This window comes from Peromyscus maniculatus, chromosome 3 (assembly GCF_049852395.1).
Source record: "Peromyscus maniculatus bairdii isolate BWxNUB_F1_BW_parent chromosome 3, HU_Pman_BW_mat_3.1, whole genome shotgun sequence".
Classification (NCBI taxonomy): Eukaryota; Metazoa; Chordata; class Mammalia; order Rodentia; family Cricetidae; genus Peromyscus; species Peromyscus maniculatus.
Window position 1 is genome coordinate 48,300,478 of NC_134854.1, and position 22,787 is coordinate 48,323,264.

Consider the following 22,787-nt stretch of genomic DNA (forward strand, 5'->3'; position numbering starts at 1 on the left):
GCATACACACATACACATATGCAGAAAATAAAAATAAAAAACTAACCTTTCCTCCCTCAAATTATTTTAATTAGATATTTTGGTCACCACGACATGAAATAACTGGTGTGATTTTGAAGCTTCTATACTCTTGCTTTCAGGTTCACATTTGCAACTGACAGCATGAGGATCTTCCTGAGTTTCAGAATATATCAGAGAAATCACAGGTATTTATGTTCCATTGGCTACTAGGTGATAGTGATCTATGTTTTAGATACTGTTAAAGGAGGAAAGGCCTCAGCTAAGATTGGTTCCAATCATCTTGCTTTAAGTCTCTCTTAACGTTGTGGTTTCCCAACTAACAAAGACTATCAGGGTCCAGCCCCTAAACAGCCTTTTCCCAGGGTCCATGAAAGAATCTAACAACCAGCTAAGGAATATAATCTTAAGGATATCAAGTGAATCTACATACATGAAACTCTTTAGTTCTTTTATTTTATTCTTTTGAGTCACTTCTTTCTCTACACAGCTTCTTTTCTGCTCTCATACTTAGCTCCTTTCTTGCCTGATATTTCTATCTTAATTCTCCCATTGAAGTTCTTTTCCATCTAGTTCTTCCTAATTTAATTCTTCCTCATCTTACTTCTCCTTCCCATTTTAATTGTCCCCTATGTCTCTGAGGTTTATAGTTATATATCCATGCAATCAGCAAATACTCTGGCCAAGGCAAAGTCACCAGACTTGAATTCTTCCAGGGTCAAAAGGAGGGATGATGAGACCCACACAAAGAGCAGTAATTGCCAGCTATCATAGCAACCCAAAAGGGAAGTGGCTAATGGTGAATAGAATCAACTAAAAGCTAAATTCATTTAATAGATCCGAGAAAAGGAATTTATGTGCTCAAACTTGTAGTTGGAAGGTTTTCACTGCCCCTGCATGCCATTTCATGCTGTGGGATGGCGTCTCCTCTGTCTCTCTCTTTCTTCTCTCTGCTTGGATTTCCCACCTGCCTCTAAGCTGCTGTGACTGGGTGGTACTGGAGAAACCTTCCAGCTATACAAACTATATTCTTAGAAGTGGTTAGTTAAAATGTTAAGATTCTGCAAGTCACTGAGTGAAATTAAAACTGCCTTTTATTTCTTTGGAGCCATATCTCTCTCAGCTTAACTCAGGTCCCCTTTTTCTGGCAGGACAGAGAAAGTGTGCTTGGTAGCTAGGCAACTTGCTTCACGGCTAGATGTACCTGGCATGTAAAAGCCCTTTAGCTCTGAATTCAAGGGAGATCTAGAACTAAAGGTAGCACTTGGAAGAAAGGAGGGTTAAGCTTAATTAGCACATCTGCCTGGCCCCAGTGGTTGTCTCAGTGTAAATTTTTTCGTTCTCTCTGGAACTAACATGTAGTCTGGAATGCTTATCTATCTGCATTCTGTTCTTGGAAAGTCTGGGAGGTACCTCAGATAAAATACTTTCATCTGGAGATGATCCTGGCTGGATGTTGCTAATGACAATAATTACAGAAAGGCACACAGTTGGGAGATGTTATCCAAATACCCCAAATTGTATAGGGGAAATTGTGCTCAATGAATGATTCAAACACACTCTTCTTAGAAAAAGAATTAAATGGAAAAGCTACAATAGCACACAAGAAATGAATTGCAGGAAACAGATAATATCCAAAAGCCAATATCATCAAGACTCCTTAAGTCTTGGCTTTATCCTCTGGAAAGGCCCTTGGCTTCTTCCAGGTATTAGCTTTGCCATAGTCAGTTGAATTCCTACTTCACATTTCTACGGCTTGCAGCACCCAACCATAATGAGGGCACTGATTTTGAATTCCATGGACCTGTACTAGGTGAACATCTATATGGCAAGGTCTGCAAGTGTTTGACTGGCAACCTGTTATTATAACGGGAGTTCATTGGAATGCAGCCATGTGTCACCTACAGCTATTTTTGTCAACATTGGATCATTGTGACAGAAAAGCTGGCCCTTCAAGTTGTAAGTTCTCATTTCCTTCTTTTCAAAGAAAAATCACTAACAAGTAACCTGGGGATGTGTATCACGAAATCTGAAGGATGTGTGACATGTAATCTGGGGGATGTGTACCATGTGCTCTAGGTGATATGTGCCTATGCTATATTAAAACTGTCAATTTTGACTGTTCACCAATGATTGGTATTGGATGTCCCCAAATTCTAGTGATTATTTCTTTTGTTTTAATCATTTCAGTAATATCCCATGTTAGCTTTAACTTCCAACTTCGTATTGACTAATGGTAAGAAATAGAACTGTGTGTTTACCAGGTACGTGTATTTTTTTTTTTTTTGGTACAGTGGCTGTGCAGCTGCTTTGCTAATCTTGCACAAATGTGCTGGTTTACAATTTTACTGTTATTTTAAAGAGTTTACTTCATGTGCCGTTCATAGCTCCCTTTGATCTCATAGGTACTTTTGTTACTAATCAAGTGGCCCTACTCTGATGAAAATTATGGGTAGGGAGGGGGAAACTCTCCCAATGTCACAGTCTTAATCTCTGAGTGCTTAAGACCTATAGTACAGATTCTGGCTCCTAAATCTAAGAGATATAGGCTTATTATCCCAAGCTTCAGAAGCCGGGGACCAATGACTATAGGAAGATGTACGTTTTTTTTTTTTTAAAGTATTATATCTTTGGCCTGTGTCTATGAGTCTATAACATTCTGTTTTAAGAGATTATTTATAGTAGAAAGGGCAAAAGAATGTCAACTGCTGTATTTGACAGAAAGCAAAATCATCCATCCGAATTCTTCTTTGATGTCTCTCATGCTGGTCTCTCCTTCCACAGTGCCCTTCTCAGGGCACCCTTGACCTCAGCATTCCTCAGGCTGTAGATCAGGGGGTTCAACATGGGGTTGAAAAGACTGTAAAACAGGGAAAGGATTTTCTGCTGCTCCTCGGGGTGCTGAGACTTGGGGGCCATGTACATGACGATGGCGCTGCCAAAGAAGAGCCCGACCACACAGAGGTGGGAGGAGCAGGTAGAGAAGGCCTTCTTGCGGCCGTCCCCTGACTGGATCTTCAAGATGGCAATCAGGATGCGTGTGTAGGAGACCAGCACCAAGCATAAGGGTCCCACTAAGATGAACACACAGGCTGCAAAAATGACGACTTGATTGAGTGTTGTGTCAGCATAGGCCAGCTTGAGGACAGAGAGGATTTCACAGAAGAAGTGATTGACTTCATGAGGTCCACAGAAGGGGAGCCGCAGGATGAGGAGTAAATGGACCAGAGCCAGGAGAAAGCTAAATATCCAGGAAGCAGCAGCCAGGGCAGTGCACACTCTCCAGCTCATGATGACAGTGTAGTGTAAGGGGTGACAGATGGCCACAAACCGATCATAGGACATCACTACCAAAATCAGACACTCTATGTGAGCAAAAGCCAAATACAAGAATGTCTGCATTATGCATGGAATGAAGGAGATGGTTCTTCTTTTAGTCATAAGATTTGCCAGCATCTTGGGGACATTGTTGGAAGCATAAGACATGTCAACGATGGCCAGATGTGAGAGGAAGAAATACATAGGTGTGTGCAGTCTGTGGTCCAGGCATATTATTCCAAGGATAACCCCATTCCCAAGAAGGGTAAAGGAATAAAAGAGAGAAAAAAGCCCAAAGAGGAAACACTCCACAGCGACACCAGCTTGGAATCCCAGTAGAGTGACCTCCGTGATCCATGTCTGGTTGCCTCTCATTCTCCTGTGGAAAAGACCTAGTTCAGACCCAAAAGGTCAGAGCTGTGGAATAATCAAAGATACAAAGTATTTAATGATTATGATAGGGAAAACATTTTGAAATACATCATCTGGGATGGAGTATTGGGTTTTGTTTTCAGATATGTTACAAAATATACTTTACTATAATTATAAAAATGAAGGAACTGTTCTGTTGTATGCTTAGGATATTAAGAGAAAAGGCCAGTGAGATGGCTCAGTGGGTAAAGCTGCTTGCTGCCAAGACTGACAACCAAGTTCAGTCTCCTGGATCCACATGATAGAAAGAGAGAACCAACTGTACAAGTTGTCCTATGACTTCCACATGTGCTCTGGGAGCACTTACACGCATGTGTACACACATATGTAACTCAATCAATCAATCAATCAATGTATTTAAAAAGATAAGTATGTACATGTTCATATCAGTATATAAAATATAATGTTACCGCAGCACAATGTGTTTTAGTGTGTAAGAGGATTCACATTCAAATATGTACACATACATTGTTTTGGAGAATTCCCTTTTTCTGGTTCCATTTCAGTATGAGAGTCTTGACTGCTCACATGGTTTGAAGAGAGACAGTCTTAACAAAGTGGAGTAGGTATTTTCACTTCATTTCCTGGGCTTTTTTTTCTTCTGTGTACAATTCTGACATGATTAAGTCTCTCTGCTCTTCATGTACTTTCCCATTAAACCTCTCAGCTGCTTCCATGCTTAGTACATATGTCTGAATAACCTCAATGTTGTACTTTGTTTAAAACTTAAGACTTTCCTCTTCAGCAGCATTCAGGGCTTATTTTCCCCCATCTTTAGTATTTGTTGCTTTATTTTGAGTTTTGTGTATTTCTTCACCAATACCCAATACATAATTTAGTCATGATTTAAAGAATACTTGGGCATGTACAGTGGGCACAAACATGTCTTAAGTGTGGCCATGTCCCATGCATTGATGTCTATACAGGTGGTGGTCCCATGAAGTCATCTCTCCTAATGAAGTCATTGCATTTTAGTCTGTGATGTACACTTGGTGGTGCTCACCCAACCACAGAATCACCTAATGTAGATTTCTCGGACCATACCTATCATTAAATGATGTATGACTGTACAATTCAACATTTGCCCTTCTGAATCTCGTTAGATAAAGTGCTCAAAAAGGGAAAGCAGTTTACACTAACAGTAAGATGATAACTTCATTTTAATTGCATTTGGTTTGGTTCTTCTCCTTAACATAACAATGTAAGGGCAGCGCCTAACTTATGTTCTGATATGTCACCATTTTTTGTCTTCAGTGTCTTTGCAGTTTGGCAAGTCAGCCAGTCACCAAATCCTTTCACAGGCTTTTCCTCATCACCCATTAACTTGCCAGCACTTGTTGCTGTTCAGATTTATCCTGGGACACTTACAAGGATGCTAAGAGTTGGAATTAAAGGTTAATTCATTTTAGAGAGCTTTTTCATAGAGGACTTTGGGTCTGTCCAGCCAGATTATGGAGGTGGGTGATAAAAGGGATGGGAGAAAATAACTCTTAAAAATTCTACTGGATATGTGCTGTCTTGTTACATTTTATCTACATCACCACCCCATAGAAACAACCTTAGTCCTATTAAATCATGTCAACATTTTAAACCTAAAGAGTATTTTTTTAAAATTTAAAATATTTAGAGCCTTAAGCTATATATTACAAGTTGGATTATATTAATAGATGTAACAGAAATCTTAAATGGTCTTATTAATAAAAAAAAACCTGGAGCTAGATAGTATGGTGAAAGCTGAAAGACCAGAGAAGCAGAACAAGCCACAGACAACTTCATCTCACCAACTCCTCAATCGATCCTGTTTCCACTAATCCTCAACTAAAAGCCTCTGAGTCCTCACCCCTGAGGGTCTCAGTAGATCTGCCTAAAAGCTTCTAATCCCTGGTCCTCAAGCTTTATATATCTTTCTGCTTCCTGCCATCACTTCCTGAATTAAAGGCATGTGTCCTTTCCAAAGCAAAGACATGAGATCTCAAGTGCTGGGATTAAAGGTGTGTGCCACCATCCCTGGCTCTGTTCCCAGTGTGGCTTTGAACTCACAGAGATCCAGATGTATAGCTAGAGTTTTCCTACCTGGCCCACAGTCAGGACAAATCTTTGTCACCTGCCAGTCCCACATCCGCTCAGACCCAACCAAGTAAACACAGAGACTTATATTGCTTACAAACTGTATGGCTGTGGCAGGCTTCTTGCTAAGTGTTCTTATAGCTTAAATTAATCCATTTCCATAAATCTATACCTTGCCACATGGCTCATGGCTTACTGGCATCTTCACATGCTGCTTGTCCTGGTAGCAGCTGGCAGTGACTCCTTCTGCCTTCCTGTTCTTTCTTTTTCTCCTCCTGTTAGTCCTGCCTATACTTCCTGCCTAGCCACTGGCCAATCAGTGTTTTATTTATTGACCAATCAGAGCAACACATTTGCCATACAGAACATTCCACAGCACAGATGGATTTCTGCCTCCCAAGTGATATGATTAAAGGTGTATGTGCCACCACTGTCTGACATCTATGCCTCATCTAGTGGCTGTTCTGTTCTCTGATCCCCAGGAAAGCTTTGTTAGGGTGCACAATATATCAACCACAAATAGAGTAATTTTTCACTTAATAAAAGGAGTGATTTCTTTATGTGAAAGTATATTGCATACTTGTTATTTAAACAAGAACAATTTATTTTCTTACAATTTTGCATTTTGTTCCCATTTTTCTTCTTTTTGATATTCTTGAAGTAAATATTCTGATATTTTCAAGTTTTGCCTATGCTCATGAGTATTTCCTTAGGATATATTGAAAAGAAATTCAACAAGCATTAACACACAGTTCTTTCTAACATTCTCTGTGGCTTCATTCTCTGTGGAAAACTGAAGCAATTTCAAATCTTGCTGACAGTGTACACCATGTCTCTTTTCCACATGGTTTTCTAGTCCTCCTATTTTTGCTAATTTATAACTAGAGCTCTCACTCAGTGGTAGTGTGCTTACCTAACAGGCACAAGCCCTAGGTTCAGCACTCAACATTGTGAACATCACACAAGAAAAGCCAATAGTCTTTATTAATTTAATGAGTGAATGCTTTTGTGGGGTTTGCATTTGTAAATCATCGATCACTTAATAAATGTCCCTGAGTACAAGATCTGCTTCCACTCAGTACTGGCTCTGGATAAATAACTGAGCATAGGAATATATATTCTGGACAATAGGAAGTGCAGAAGTGGTTGTTATTGTGGTTCTGGTCCATCACACTTCTGAATAGGGATGAAATCTTTGGTAGCACTGGGTGGGATTGCTTTGAAATATCTGTACCTCTCCATTGGCCTCTGCCAATTTAATGACTTATGAAACAAAGAAAGATAACAAGAACACCTTCCATTGGCTCTTTTTGTCTTCTAAGCATTTCCAGATCATATTTGATTATTTTGGACTAGTTTTTGCCATTTTTAATTTGTATAAAATTTTTGTTAAAGATATGTTTTTCTCATTAGCAGAACATTTAATGTCAATTTCTACTTGATTCCTCTATCTCTCAATATATTCTCCCTGCCCCAGTTTAAGTAGAACCTGGTCATGGCTCATTACCACTCTCATATCACCAGGAAAAGCAAGTTATCTAAATAATCAAGTGTAAAAAGAACTAAGAATGAATTAAGTAGGATGAAGCACCATACAATTTGAAGGGATCTTTTCTTAAGAACTGGGCTCACTATGTTGCACAGGTTGACTCCAACTCCTGGGTTAAAATGATGCTTCTATCTCAACCTCCTGAGTAGCTGGGACTCAAGCGGATGCCACCAAGTCTGGCTACAGATGGTGGTTTTAGGTGAGATTGGTCAGAAAGTTTCTAACTTCAAATAAGTGTAAGTGGAACTTAAAAGGAGGGGTGGGGTCAATATCCTGTTCAGAAACACAGGCACACCATTCCCAGCACTGAAGGCAGTAGACAACAGTGAAGGCAAATTCCCTGCATAGGAAGTAATTGAAGGGTCAGGAAAGACAAAGAATTCAGTGTACCAGCACGGACAAGAGATTGTATGTATTAATTGTAGCACATAATTATTTCTTTTAAATGGAATTGACATAAAAAATTCAGTTGATAGTAGATTAAATATATTTGACTAGAAATATGCAGCAATTAAAAGTCAGAAATTGTGAATTTTATTTATGCATATGTGTGTGTCTGTATGAGTTTATGTGCACCTCACATGTGCAGGTGCCCTCAGAGGTTAGACTGTACTGCATTCCCTGGAGCTGAAGTCACAAGCAGTTGTCTGTCACCTGATATAAAAGTTCTGATAATGAAACTTGGGTCCTTGGTAAGAGAAATACATATTTTTAACCACCAAGCAATCTTTCTGACCCAATATAGAGAAATGTACAATTATCTACATATAGTCAATATGTGTGTACATATGATATAATATGTAGTTTATAATACCAGCATATTTATATTCATCTTTTGAACTTATTTAAATTTATAAACAACATTGAAATTAAAATGTGCATCTGTTTTCACTGATTATCTCTACAGAATAAGACTTTACAGGGAATTACCTTCTAAATAAATTGTTTTCCTTTTTCCTAATAAACATGAAATATTAAGCTGAAAAACTGAGCATTTCTATTTTGGAAAAAATCTACAACATAATATGTAAATAAAATTTCACATTATTCATGCTATTTTTTAAGTAATTCTCACTGTGCATAATTAGAGTGTCCTATCTGAGATTTATTAAAAGTAGAGAAAAATGTCTTTCCATTATGAAAATGTTAGCCCTCATCAAGAAAAAACGAACAGGAAACTTTAATTACATTTATTTTTATAAAAGTGAAGAAAATCGTTTCCAAGTTATACTGGTAGACACAGTGGTCAAGATTTCCTCTTGATTGACAGTGGAAATGGATCTGGAATCAGGTTGGATATGATTTCACTAACTGATGAATGTTACTGAAGGCAGCAGCACACAACAGACCTGAATTGGCATAGGTCAACAAGCCTGATCTTTGTCAGAGATGTACATTTCAGTGTCTTTAAACTTCTTGTCTGATATGTGGCTTCTAAGGATTTCAATTTAGAAATCAAAAGAACAGAGACAGGAATCAAAAGAGTGCATAAAATGTAAAATCTGGAGCAATGGAGACTGTCACTAACATAACTTTGGGAGTCTGTGTTCTTTGGAAAAGTATAGAATCCTGAACTCTGGGTCTGTTTGTGAAGCCCTCTTCTTTGTCTAGACCCTGCTGTAGACCTGGGACATGTTTTGCCTCTGTGATTTCCCTCTGCTTATGTTTCTGAAGTTGATCAATGTGCCTGATAATGGCCACATTTGATCTCACTACAGTGGTATTGCTTGTGAAAGGGATTTTAATTCCATTTGTGAACCTGAGTGTTTCTGTGCTGATATAGTTTTGATCACTTTTTAAAAGGCGTCATCTTGAGTTAACTTCCAAGGTCTTGAGTAGATGTTTCACTAGAACTCCAATAAACAGAAGCTGTAAAACCTGCAGTCAGTCACATATAGTGGGGTTGATTTTATTCAGCAGATTGATGCTCTTTTGGCTTCACACAGGCTTATTTTGTATTGTACTTGTATGAGCAGAATACAGAGAGCACATAATGATATTTAACTTCTATTTGGCAGATATATAAGATGCAAATCTGTCTGACTTACTGCATAGCATACATTTAGTGACAGAACAGAGGTTGGGAATGTTTTAGACACACAGCAGGAATATTGCGGTACTGAGTAAAGCTGCCGAGGAAAGCTCAAAGAGCCCAACAAGACCTTCCTGAGCCTTCCAGAGGCACAACCATTTTATATCTGCAGAAGCTCATTATCTAGGGTGTGTCTAAGCCCTTGCTACATCAAGCACAGCCACTCTGATAGTTCATAAGTCAAAATGCAAGTTTTCAATCTAATAACATTGTTTGATTCATCTAAGTTCACCATTAGATTAACATGCATTAGAGTTTTCCATGTGTCCTTTTCTTGGCATCTATTTATTGCACAGAGTCCTAACCTTCTTAAGGACATTTTCATGCAAATGTATAATGTAGTTTGAGCAAATTGTCCCTCCAAACCCTCCTTTTTTCTCCTCTATTTCCCTTCTGATTAGGCCCCTTTAACCCCCTTTATCCAGGCATATAGTTGGGCACAGTTGCACATGCCTTTAATCTTACCTCTTGGGAGGCAGATCCCTGTGAGTTCAAGACCATCTTGGTCTGTATAGTGAGTGCCAGGACAGCCAAAGCTACATAGTGAGACCCTGTCTTAGGAGAGAGGTATCCCAGTTAGGCTTGTTTATTTCCCTAGACAGTTTCATTCAGCTTTCATGGCAAGTATACACAAATGATTTTGTATACCTACATAGAGTCTAGGACCTTACATGTTGTATTTTTGATGAGCAATTCCTAAAAGTCAGCCATAAATAGGGGCACAAAAGATTATTATTGAAATAATTTTATCAGCTCTGAACCAATCTAAACCATACATAAGGTCCGCATCAATTGTACTTTTCAGGTTTTGTAGGAAAGACAAGTCTACAGTGGTGACCACACCCACTGAAAACACACACACACACATACACACACACACACACACACACACACACACACACACACACACACACACACACTAACTCAAATGTAAAGCCAACAAAGATGGAGCAACACAGTGAAAGGCAGAAATATCCTTACCTACTACCTTTGCTATGAACTTAGGTTTCAGAGATCAGGAAGACATATAATGAATGGCCCCTCCCCCCTTACCCCCCCAGAAAGATATGATGAGTAACTAGATCTCTGAAATAATAGATAGCTACTAAAGAACATCTTCAGCAACACACAGAGAAAAAAGCTTCATGGATTTATTTCTGTGTTCTTCTCTGACATGATAACTTTAGCAATGATAGAAAATCTGATACTGAGTGTGACTGAAGGCCATGTGGTTGAAAAATTGGTCAGACCGCCATTCTCATCTTGATTCTGATTGGTGTGTACTAGGAAATACAGTCTCCTGTTCTAAGCCTCACTATGTTTTATTAAAATGTGACAATAGACACAGAAATGGCAAAGAAGAAGAAGGAGAAAGAGAAGGAGGAGGAGGAGAAAGGAGGAGGAGGAGGAGGAGAAAGGAGGAGGAGGAGGAGGAGGAGGAGAAATACAATTACACTGGTGCTCATTGTGAGGATAATAAACATTAGTTTTCAATAACAGTATTAATGAGAGCACAAATTTGAAGGAAGAATCAAGACGATTGGAAGTGGAAGTACAATGTCCTTGTCCTGTTATTTCAAAGACTTCCACAAACACATTATTTTTCTTTTAACTTATCTTAAATTTTAGTTAAATCACTAACTTTTATTTCAATTTATGCCTTCATATTTATGTTTTAAAATTATAATTACAAAGACCTTTGAAGAATGCATTGAGTGACCAAAATCCAATATTAAAAGAGCATACAGATTTAAAACTACACAGACAATTCTGGTAGGAGAGTAAATAGTTTGGGGAAATGAAATGGGAAATATTTAAGACACTTAACATTGACTCAAATGAATTATTTCTGCTAGTCAATGTCTCAGCACATGAGTTCTGAGTTCATTAAAGATAGAGTCCAGGCAGCAGACATTTGTCAAATCTTCCTATGCTCTGAGAAATTCTGACATTGGCTTAGTACTAATTATGAGCAGAGAGTACTTAAGGACTCTAGACCTCTCCTCCCTGAGTTCAAGCCCTGTCTTTATGAATAATATCTTTGTGATTTCTCTGTGCCACTTCCTGCCATAGTTCTCCCATCTACAAGATGGGATAGACAATAAAACTGACCTGATAAAATGAGTCTCCTTTTTTTTTTCTGTCTCTCCCTCTCCCTCTGTCTGTCTGTCTCTTTCTTTCTCTTAGGTCAAATGAGTTAAATTATCACAACACTTAACTAAATGCTTACATGTGATGAGTATTATTAGAGAATTGATACACATTGTTGGTGAGTAGCTTCGAGATCCAAAAACCACAAGGAAATATGCTATGCATCTTATAACTCCTCTGATAAAATGAGGAACATAAGAGAATGTTCCTGCCACAGCCACTGGCTTCTCTGAGGAAGAAGCCACTTATCTCCCTCACACAGTGAAGTGTGTCCTGTGGAGGAGATGATGCTTTCATGGATGCACAGGGAAAGCAGTGATCAGAGGCTTGAGGATGAGGTTAAGAACCCATAAACCCCGGAACTCCTGGGATTCCAGTGTCTGCCTGGAGGAGAGGACCCTGTGCCACATAGTCATTGAGGTTCATCAACTAGATCAAATCCTCTCTTAATATCTTTCTGATACTGTTCCCTGGCAAGAGCAGCCATGGGGTGTAGGTGAAGGAGCTGAGAAGAACAGAGGGACCCGGGACACAAAGGAGCAGTCAACAAATCCTATACAATTACTCAAGACCCTGGTCATACCGAGGCTGGGGCTAGACACCTCACTATGACCTCAAGCCAAATATTTAACTGACCTCTATCCCACTTTTCTTCTGTAATTCATCCTCAGACAACAAAACAAAACAAAACAAACAAAAATCTAAAACCCAACAAACAAACAACAATAACAAAACAAAACTAAGCCACATTTACTTACAGTGGCATAAGCTTCAATCTTTTCTTCAAGTATAGTCACGCACTTAGAAGAAACCCCAAATAAGAAAGGAAGAAAGTGAAATAGACTTGGGTGGACTCTTCCCTTCTAAGCCTCATCAGGAGAAGCTAAAGTTCAGAACTCTTGAGTATTGTGATGGACTTGCTTCTGCAAGTGAAAACTTTGCTTATCACCCTTTGAATCAAGATCTTTCCCTACAGACAAAAACAAATTAATGATCCAGGGAATGGAGCCTTGTGGTGATGCAGACTAACACTCTAGAGAGAAGTGAAGAATATGCTAATTGGGGACTGTCATTTCCCATGTCTCTTTGCTTTTTAGTATTCCTACAGGACAGGTTATATGTGCTTGCCTGGGATTAGATGATATGGGGATTAGCTAGAAGCTAGATTCTGGCTCAGAAAAAAAAATCAAATCTTGCAGTAAGTTAATATCTATTAGTACATATTTTATCAGTCTTTATGGCTCTTTGTCTGGTGCCACCTGTGATAGCGAACAAAGGTCTCTTTATGGACCCTGGTAAGATGTCATCAGAGAAATAGATTTCTCACAGTGGATGAGATGAAACAAAATAACTATGCCACACCTCTCAAATCATAAGCACACTTTAAGTTGACACTCATCTGTACTTCACCTATCTCTTTATTTTATTTATGTGTCTGACATCAACAGCTCTGAAGTCATTCCAATCTTGCCTTAGAGTCTGTGGGTAAAGTGAGTCTTGCCCACTATCTCAGTCACTGTTCTATTGGCTGTGAAGAGACACCATGACCAAGTCATCTCTTACAAAAGAGAACATTTAAATGACACTTGCTTACAGTTTCATAGGCTTAGTCCATTATTATCATGACTGGAAGCGTGGTGGCATGCAGGCAGGCGCTGGAGAAGTAGCTGAGAGTTTATATCCTGATCTATAGGCAGAGAATGATACTCTGGGCTTGGCATGGGCTTTTGGACCTCCAAGACCAACCCCAATAGCATAATTCCTTCAACAAAGCCACACTTCATAACCCTTCTAATCCTTTCAAATAGTGCCACTGCCTGGTGACTAAGCATTCAAATATATGAGCCTATGGGGGCGATTTTTATTTAACCCATGTCACTCACCCATTAAGCAGTTAAGTCAAAGGATTATAAAATATTTCCAGTTCTTACTCCTGACACATCTACTCATAATTTAGTTCTTAAACTGTGGTCAAAGGAGTAACTTGAAATAAAAATTATATCTATTATCTTTGGTAGAGCATGGATAAAGTATTTAACAGAAAGCCAATGATATATTTCTGATTTGAAAATAATCATTATAGCCAATAGAGTGCCTGGCCACTGACCTTATTGTTGAAATTACTCTCAGCTTCTTTCAGGTTTTCTCCATAAAAGCTCCCACTCTTGGGAACAGGGACTGTCTCCTACTCTTTTACAGGCTTTTGGGGACCTACTCCTCATACTGGTTCACTTTGCCCAGCCTTAATACATGGGGAGGTGCTTAGTCTTACTGCAAATTGTTATGCCATGTTTTGTTGACACTCATGTGAGAACTGTCCTTTCATAAACAGAAATGGAGGAGGAGTGGATTGGGTGGTGGGAACAGAAGGGGGTGGGGGGAAGGGACTGGAAGGAGAGGAGGGAGGGAAAACTGCAGGCGGGATCTAAATTAAGTAAATAAATAAATTTATTTGAAAAAGAATATATGAGACTCAAGTTTACATTTTTCAATAAATAAAATAGTTGTCCAGTCTTCAAGCAAAGCAAACAAAACAAAACAAAACAAAACAAAACAAAACAAAACAAACAAACATAAAAACTTCCTACACTTAAACTTGTTAATGCCCTGACTTCAAAGTCCCAATCCATGGGGCTATAGTGGTGGCTCCGCAGTTAAGAGCATTGGCTGCTCTTCCAGAGGATCTAGGTTCAGTTCCTGTTTCCTACATGCTGAAAACACAACTTCCTATAACCCCAGTTCCAGAGAATCTAAGGCCTTATTCTGGCCTCTGTGGGTACCAGACACATACACTAGGCACAGACATACATTCAAGCAAGACACAAACACAGAAAATTTAAGTCTTAATCATTCATCACTCTCATGAAGCCCTTTTTGCAATTATCTCTGCTTTCATTAGCCTCTACCTTGCTAGAATGCTATTAGTAAGATTCAAGAGTGTACTTAGTGATTTTTTTTTTTTTTTTTTTTTGTAGTGTCTCACTGTGTACCCCTGACTAGCCTGGTAAATGTTTTTTTTTTTTTTTTTTTTTTTTTTTTTTTTTTACTTTTCATAATTTTTCTTGTTACTCTTTTTGTGGTGGTTTGAAAGAAAATGGGCCACATAGGCTCAAAGGGAGTGGTACTATTAGGAGGTGTGGCTTTGTTGGAATAGGTTTGGTTTTGTTGGAGGAAGTGCATCACTAGGGGGTGGGCTTTTGGACCTCAATGTTCAAGTCAGGTCTAGCGTAACATTCATTTCCTGCTGGCTGTAGATCAAGATGGAGAACTCTCAGAGCTCCTTCTCCAGCAGCTTGTCTGCCTGCATGCCACCATGTTTCTGGCCATGATGATAATGGACTAAGCCTCTGAACAGTAAGCCAGCCCCAATTAAATGTTTTCATTTATAAGACTTGCTTGGGCCACAGTGTCTATTTATTTAATTAATGACAAATACTGTTTATTGAAGGAGGGAAGAGGTCTTAAATATAGGCTTACAGCACAATGAGAGAACCCTGGAGGTTAGAAGTTTGCTACCAATGTTTTACAATCTTGCATCTAAGCTGTTAACGCCCATTATGCAGTATACACAGAGTCTCTTTACAGCAACAAAACCCTAAGGCACTGTCCTATAAAAAATTTAAAAACGTGACTTATCTCTCAGAAAGGACTAAAGATAGTGTTTTGCATCTCTACCAAATCAAAAAAATGGAATTAACAAAATATTATGTCTTCTTTTTTTTTATATATATTTTTTATTTTACAATACCATTCAGTTCTACATATCAGCCATGGGTTCCCCTATTCTCCCCCCTCCCACCCCCTCCCCTTACCCCCAGCCCACCCTCCATTCCCACCTCCTCCAGGACAAGTCCTCCCCCGAGGACTGTGATCAACTTGGTAGACTCAGTCCAGGGAGGTCCAGTCCCTTCCTCCCAGACTGAGCCAAGTGTCCCTGTATAAGCTCCAGGTTTCAAACAGCCAACTCATGCCATGAGCACAGGACTTGGTCCCACTGCCTAGTTGCCTCCCAAACAGATCAAGCCAATCAACTGTCTCAACTATTCAGAGGGCCTGATCCAGCTGGGGGCCCCTCAGCCTTTGGTTCATAGTTCATGTGTTTCCATTCATTTGGCTATTTTTTTTAATAATTGAGTAAAACTGAAATTTATTATATGCCACAGTCGTCCTAGGGACCTCCATGCTATATATATAGCCTCTATGGTTCTATGGGTTGTGGTCTGATTGTTCTTTATTTTATATCTAGAATCCACTTATGAGTGAGTACATACCATAACTGTCTTTCTGGGTTTGGGTTACTTCACTCAGGATGATTTTTTCTAGTTCCATCCATTTGCCTGCAAATTTCATGCTTTCATTGTTTTTCTCTGCTGAGTAGTACTCCATTGTGTATATGTACCACATTTTTTTCATCCATTCTTCCGTTGATGGGCATCTAGGTTGTTTCCAGGTTCTGGCTATTACAAATAGTGCTGCTATGAACATAGCTGAGCATGTATCTTTATGGTATGAATCAGCATTCCTTGGGTATATGCCCAAGAGTGGGATGGCTGGGTCTTGAGGTAGTTCGATTCCTAATTTTCTGAGAAACCGCCATACTGATTTCCACAGTGGTTGTACAAGTTTACATTCCCACCAACAGTGGAGGAGTGTTCCCTTTGCTCCACATCCTCTCCAACATTGGTTGTCATTGGTGTTTTTGATCGTAGCCATTCTAACAGGTGTAAGGTGGTATCTCAGAGTCGTTTTGATTTGCATTTCTCTGATGATTAAGGATGTTGAGCATTTCTTTAAATGTCTTTCAGCCATTTGTAGTTCTTGTTTTGTGAATTCTCTGTTTAGCTCTTTAGCCCATTTTTTAATTGGACTGTTCAGTGCTTTGATGTCTAGTTTCTTGAGTTCTTTATATATTGTGGAGATCAATCCTCTGTCAGATGTGGGGTTGGTGAAGATCTTTTCCCAATCTGTTGGCTGTCTTTTTTTTTTTTTTTTTTTTTTTTTTTGGTTTTTCGAGACAGGGTTTCTCTGTGTAGCTTTGCGCCTTTCCTGGAGCTCACTTGGTAGCCCAGGCTGGCCTCGAACTCACAGAGATCCGCCTGGCTCTGCCTCCCAAGTGCTGGGATTAAAGGCGTGGGCCACCAACGCCCGGCCTGTCTTTTTGTCTTATTGACTGTGTCTTTTGCCCTGCAAAAGCTTCTCAGTTTTGAGAGGTTCCATTTATTAATGGTTGTGCTCAGGGTCTGTGCTGTCGGTGTTTTATTTAGGAAATGGTCTCCGGTGCCAATGCGTTCAAGAGCGCTTCCTATTTTCTTTTCTATTAAGTTTAGTGTAACTGGATTTATGTTTAGGTCTTTGATCCACTTGGACTTGAGTTTTGTGCATGGTGACAGATATGGATCTATTTGTAATCTTTTACATATTGACATCCAGTTATGCCAGCACCATTTGTTGAAGATACTTTCTTTTTTCCATTGTATAGTTTTGGCTCCTTTGTCAAAAACCAGGTGTTCATATGTGCATGGATTAATGTCAGGGTCTTCAATTCGATTCCATTGGTCCGTATGTCGGTTTTTATACCAGTACCAAGCTGTTTTTATTACTATAGCTCTATAGTAGAGTTTGAGGTCCGGGATGGTGATGCCTCCAAGGGTTGCTTTATCGTATAGGATTCTTTTAGCTATCCTGGGTCTTTTGTTTTTCCATATAAAGTTGAGTATTTTTCTTTCCAAGTCTGTGAAGAATTGTGTTGGGATTTTGATGGGGATTGCATTGAATCTGTAGATTGCTTTTGGTAAGATTGCCATTTTTACTATGTTAATCCTACCTATCCATGAGCATGGGAGATCCTTCCATTTTCTGATATCTTCTTCAATTTCTTTCTTTAGAGATTTAAAGTTCTTATCAAAAAGGTCTTTCACTTGTTTAGTTAGTGTTATCCCAAGGTATTTTATATTATTTGTGGCTATTGTAAAGGGTGATGTTTCTCTGACTTCTTTCTCAGCCCTTTCATCATTTGTGTATAGGAGGGCTACTGATTTTTTTGAGTTGATCTTGTATCCTGCCACTTTACTGAAGGAGTTTATCAGCTGTAGGAGTTCCCTGGTAGAGTTTTTGGGGTCACTTATGTATACTATCATATCATCTGCAAATAGTGAAAGTTTGACTTCTTCCTTGCCAATTTGTATCCCTTTGATCTCCTTTTGTTGTCTTATTGCTCTAGCTAGAACTTCTAGTACTATATTGAATAAATATGGGGAGAGTGGACAGCCTTGTCTTGTTCCTGAATTTAGTGGTATCGCTTTGAGTTTCTCTCCATTTAATTTAATGTTTGCTGTTGGCTTGCTATAAATTGCTTTTATTATGTTTAGAAATGTTCCTTGTATTCCTAATCTTTCTAAGACCTTTATCATGAAGGGGTGTTGGATTTTGTCAAAGGCTTTTTCAGCATCTAAGGAGATGATCATGTGGTTTTTTTCTTTCAGTTTGTTTATATGGTGTATTACATTGACTGATTTCTGTATGTTGAACCATCCTTGCATCCCTGGGATGAATCCTACTTGGTCGTGATGGATGATTGTTTTGATGTATTCTTAGATTCGGTTTGTCAATATTTTGTTGAGTATTTATGCATCAATGTTCATGAGGGAGATTGGTATATTATGTCTTCTTTTGAGAACTATATAATAATCTTGAATAGCCTACTGTGGACACACAAAGTGTCATAATATGGTCCTAGTTTTACATGCGAGAAAAAGCCTCAATGGTCTAATATGGCTGTGAGCTTCATTAACCACAATACCAACCTACCAGGAAAGATGTGCCTCCTCATGCAGTAGTGACATGACTGTTAAGGGATCACCATCTGTTCTCTGATTGGACTTGGCCTGTTCTGCAGGTGATACCTTAAGCCTGGTACTAAAAACTTGGCAAAAAAAAAAAGTGATTATGAAGGTCATAGGCCCTGAAAGAGAACTTACTACCTTTTGTTTAGCTATATTGGCATCCATTTTATAACTGTAGACAAAATATTACCTTCACCCATCATCAGAAAAACTTCATTTTACATTGAATTGTGAATGCAGAAATTCTTGGCTGTTCAGGGTGCTGATTGAAAGAGACATTCTCCCTTCTTAAGGCTCAAGGAATATTTCAGAAGAAGGATTGTAAGAAGTGTAATAGCTGGAATATAGGGAGGAGGGAGGTGGAATTCTGTCTGCTGGGCATGGTACAGCCATTGCAGTCATGAACTGGAAGCATTTGCAGTTCCCTGTACAAGACCATAGCAGCCAGTTATAGATGGGAGAAGGGCTCATGAGGACCTACCTATTCCTGTTGAACTATTGGCTACTGAAAGAGTATGGGAGGAGAGTAGTGAGTATCTTCATATATCTCCCCACTGGCAAGCCTAGCAGGCTCCATTACAAAGCTCCATTTTCATGGTCATGCAGACAGCCCTGGTTAAATTCAGTGGGTCTCAAAAATAATAAGAAATAAGAAGAAAAAGAGCAAAACTTGAAAATTACAAAATTAATAAAATATGATATTGTAGCTGGAAGTTTTCCTGTGTCCTGCACAGTCCACAGCTGCTCAAACTCACGTAAACACACAGAGGCTTGTATTAATTAAAACTGTTTGGCCATTAGCTCAGGCTTACTACTGACTAGCTCTTACACTTAAACTCAGCCCATTTCTGTTAATCTATATGTCACCATATTTTCCGTGACTTTACCTGTGTGTCATTACATGCTGCTCCCTGGACAACAGGCTGACACCTCCTGACTCAGCCTTCCTCTTCCCAGAATTCTCCTCTCTGCTTATCCTGCCTATGCTTCCTGCCTGGCTACTGGCCAACCAACCAATCAGAGAAACACATATTCACAGCATATAGAACATCCCACAGCATAATATTCTGTCAAATTTACTATTTAAAACTTAATTTGTATCAGCTGTTTCTTTATTTGGTTAGATAGTTAATAGATAAATTCAATGGATCAACAATGGACATTTATAGTTCATAGGCCATTGAATCCTGGTAAGTTTTAGAGGTTATCTGGAGAAAGAATCCTCAGTCCAGAGTGGCTTCAAAGTGATAATTGAGTCTTTATCTACTCTTAATGACCCTGACTCGCTTTTGTCTTCCTGAATAATGGACTGTCACTTGAACTAAGAGGGACTAGATTAGATTCAAAATCCAGGGGGCCCACCAAAATTCCTCCCTGTGACCCACTAGATCAACCATACAGTTTGTTTTGTAAATAAGGTTTTATTAGAATATATCAACATTCATTCACACACATGTTATCTGTGGATGCCTTTGCCATAGATGTGTTATGACCAGAATACCATCCTCAAACTCAAGTATTTTCTTTGTTTATAGAAAACTTGAGTTGGTCTAGAGCTGGGCTCATGAAACTTTTCCCACTGTGATTCCTTTGCATCAGGAAATTTTATATGACCCCCAGGTGAACAGGTGCATAAAACAGTTACATAAATCAAAATGCACTTATAAGCAATCATAAAGAAATTTATTCTAAAACAATTTTGAGGGAGACATATAATTTTACCATTTATTAAAGTCAGAATCAAATTTGCCTACTAATTATATAAATCTTTTTTTTTTTTACATAAGAATTGAATCTTGGGGTATTTGATACCACAGGACACAGAGCTCTTCAGCATTTTGAGAGTTAAACAGTATTTTGATTTTATGGCTGACACTGGTGAGAATGTAGCTTTGCATAAATATGTAGAAAACTGCCAGATACATGTTTAGAGCCACACCAGTAATTGTTAGAAATTCTGTTCTAATCTCAAGCCAAAATTCATGTAACTATTTTTTATAAAACTCAAGCTAGCAGCTCAAACAGCAACTTTTACATTCAATTATTCTAACATAATAAAATTAAAAGATACACTATTTTTATACTGAGTAATGAGAGTAGGAAAATATTAGAAGTCTTTGCTTTCTATATTTAGACAATTATTTCTATAAGAGCTGAAATCTTTGTTTGGTGAAAACACTCTAACTCATGATGCCTTGGATCTGAGAACTCAGGGAGCATTCACTGACATTATTTGGTTTGATGGCATGTGCAGACTGTGTGTTCAGAACCAAGGCTGTAGTGATGCAGAAACCTTTTATTGTTGTCAATTTCTTTTCAGCACCACATTCAGTTGAGAATCTCCAGGTGGAGTTGTGACCCATGGTTTAAGGTTCAAAATGTGCTTTTGTGTATTTCATAGGTTAACACACTTCCAGTATTTATTATCTAGTAGTATGGATTGCTTCCCACTATTGGGGATATGTTTCTGACAGTTCTCACAGCGAATAAACCATTGAAATGCTTAAACACTCTGTTGGACATGAAATGGTATAACAAGGTGATGTAATTCACATTTTTTTTTTGTTGATTAATGGTGATGAGCACCAGCCCTTGTACTTATCAACTATTGTGTTTATGCTGAGAAGTCAATTCCATTTATTTTCTCTTTTTTACAAGCTAATTTTTATATATTATTCATTTGAAATATTTTTATCTACTAGGTAGTATGAGATGGGCATAGTGTTGAAAGCTTATGAGCTCCTCGCTATAGAGGCAGAGGCAGAGGCAGAGACAGAGGCAGAGGCAGAGACAGAGACAGAGGCAGAGGCAGAGGCAGAATGATGACTTCAAGTGTGAGGTCAGCTTGCTCTACATAATTCTATTCTGTTTCAAAATCAGGCAAAATTTGGTATGAATTTTACCATTTGGTGTATAGCCTCATGTTCCATTTCTTAATGATGAATTTGGAATTTTAAAGAAGTCTAATATTAAGAAAGTAGGCACTTTTTTTATACTTATTGGTCTTGTGCCTTTTCTGTGAATATATTTGTAGTAAGTAATTAAGGAATTCATCCATTTTTCCACTATTTTCAGTTTTACATGTTCTTCAGTTTTTAAATGAGAGTACATAATAGTCCATTGTAAGGTAACATATATTCTAGAAAGGGCGAAGAAAACGACAGGCATCAAATTTTACAAGGGGTAGAGCCTCTCCCTCCCCAGGATGTTTCTCATATGTGCCTCCCCTTCCACAGAATCCTTTTCAGGGCACCCTTGACCTCAGCATTCCTCAGGCTGTAGATCAGGGGGTTCAACATGGGGTTGAAAAGACTATAAAACAGGGAAAGGATCTTCTGCTGCTCCTCAGGGTTCTGGGACTTGGGGGCCATGTACATGACAATGGCACTGCCAAAGAAGAGCCCGACCACACAGAGGTGGGAGGAGCAGGTAGAGAAGGCCTTTTTACGGCCCTCCCCTGACTGGATCTTCAGGATGGCAATCAGGATGCGTGTGTAGGAGACCAGCACCAAGCATAAGGGTCCTACTAAGATGAACACACAAGTTGCAAAGATGACAACTTGGTTGAGTGTTGTGTCAGCACAGGCCAGCTTGAGGACGGACAGGATTTCACAGAAGAAGTGATTGACTTCATGAGGTCCACAGAAGGGCAGTCTCAGGATGAGAACTAAATGGACCATATCCAGCAGTAAACTAAAACCCCAGGAAGCAGCAGCCAGGGCAGTGCACACTCTCCAGCTCATGATGACAGTATAGTGTAAGGGGTGACAGATGGCCACATACCGATCATAGGACATTGCCACCAAAATCAGACACTCTGTAGCTGCAAAGGCCAAATACAAGAATGTCTGCATGATACATGGAACAAAGGAGATGGTTTTTTTCTGGGTCACAAGGTTGGCTAGCATCTTGGGGACATTGTTGGAAGCATAGGACATGTCAAGGATGGCCAGGTGTGAGAGGAAGAAATACATGGGGGTGTGCAGCCTTGGGACCATGGATATTATTCCAAGGATGACCCCATTCCCCAACAGGGTGAAGGTATAAAAGACAGAAAATATTGCAAAGAGGAAGTAATCCAATGTGGGATCAACTTGGAACCCCAGCAGGGTAACCTCTGTGATCCATGTCTGATTGCTTCCCATCTTCTTGTGGCAAAGACAGGACTCGATTCAAGATAAAAAGTAAGAACTGTGGAGCAAAGTTACAACATAGTTATTGACTATTCCAGGGAGAGTATTCAGAAATGTATTACTGAAGAGGAATTTCCTAAGATTTATCTTCTGACACTTTGCAAGAACTAATATAGCATGAATAC

At 39.0% G+C, this 22,787-nt stretch overlaps 2 protein-coding genes across 2 annotated transcripts; both read right to left on the reverse strand.

Moving 5' to 3' along the window:
* Window positions 1-2,778: 2,778 nt before the first annotated feature.
* Window positions 2,779-3,780, reverse strand: LOC102908048 (olfactory receptor 2A14-like). The gene has a single exon (XM_006985040.2). It carries the CDS (start codon window positions 3,709-3,711, stop codon window positions 2,779-2,781), a length of 933 nt encoding a protein of 310 aa, XP_006985102.1. The 5' UTR covers window positions 3,712-3,780.
* A 17,901-nt stretch (window positions 3,781-21,681) lies between these two features.
* LOC102911829 (olfactory receptor 2A12-like) lies at window positions 21,682-22,777 on the reverse strand. The gene has a single exon (XM_006985047.4). It carries the CDS (start codon window positions 22,612-22,614, stop codon window positions 21,682-21,684), a length of 933 nt encoding a protein of 310 aa, XP_006985109.1. The 5' UTR covers window positions 22,615-22,777.
* Between the last annotated feature and the right edge of the window lie 10 nt (window positions 22,778-22,787).

Bases quoted from the DNA above. Each gene is read 5' to 3' on its own strand.
- LOC102908048 (XM_006985040.2), bottom strand. From the start codon at position 3,711: ATGAGAGGCAACCAGACATGGATCACGGAGGTCACTCTACTGGGATTC.
- LOC102911829 (XM_006985047.4), bottom strand. From the start codon at position 22,614: ATGGGAAGCAATCAGACATGGATCACAGAGGTTACCCTGCTGGGGTTC.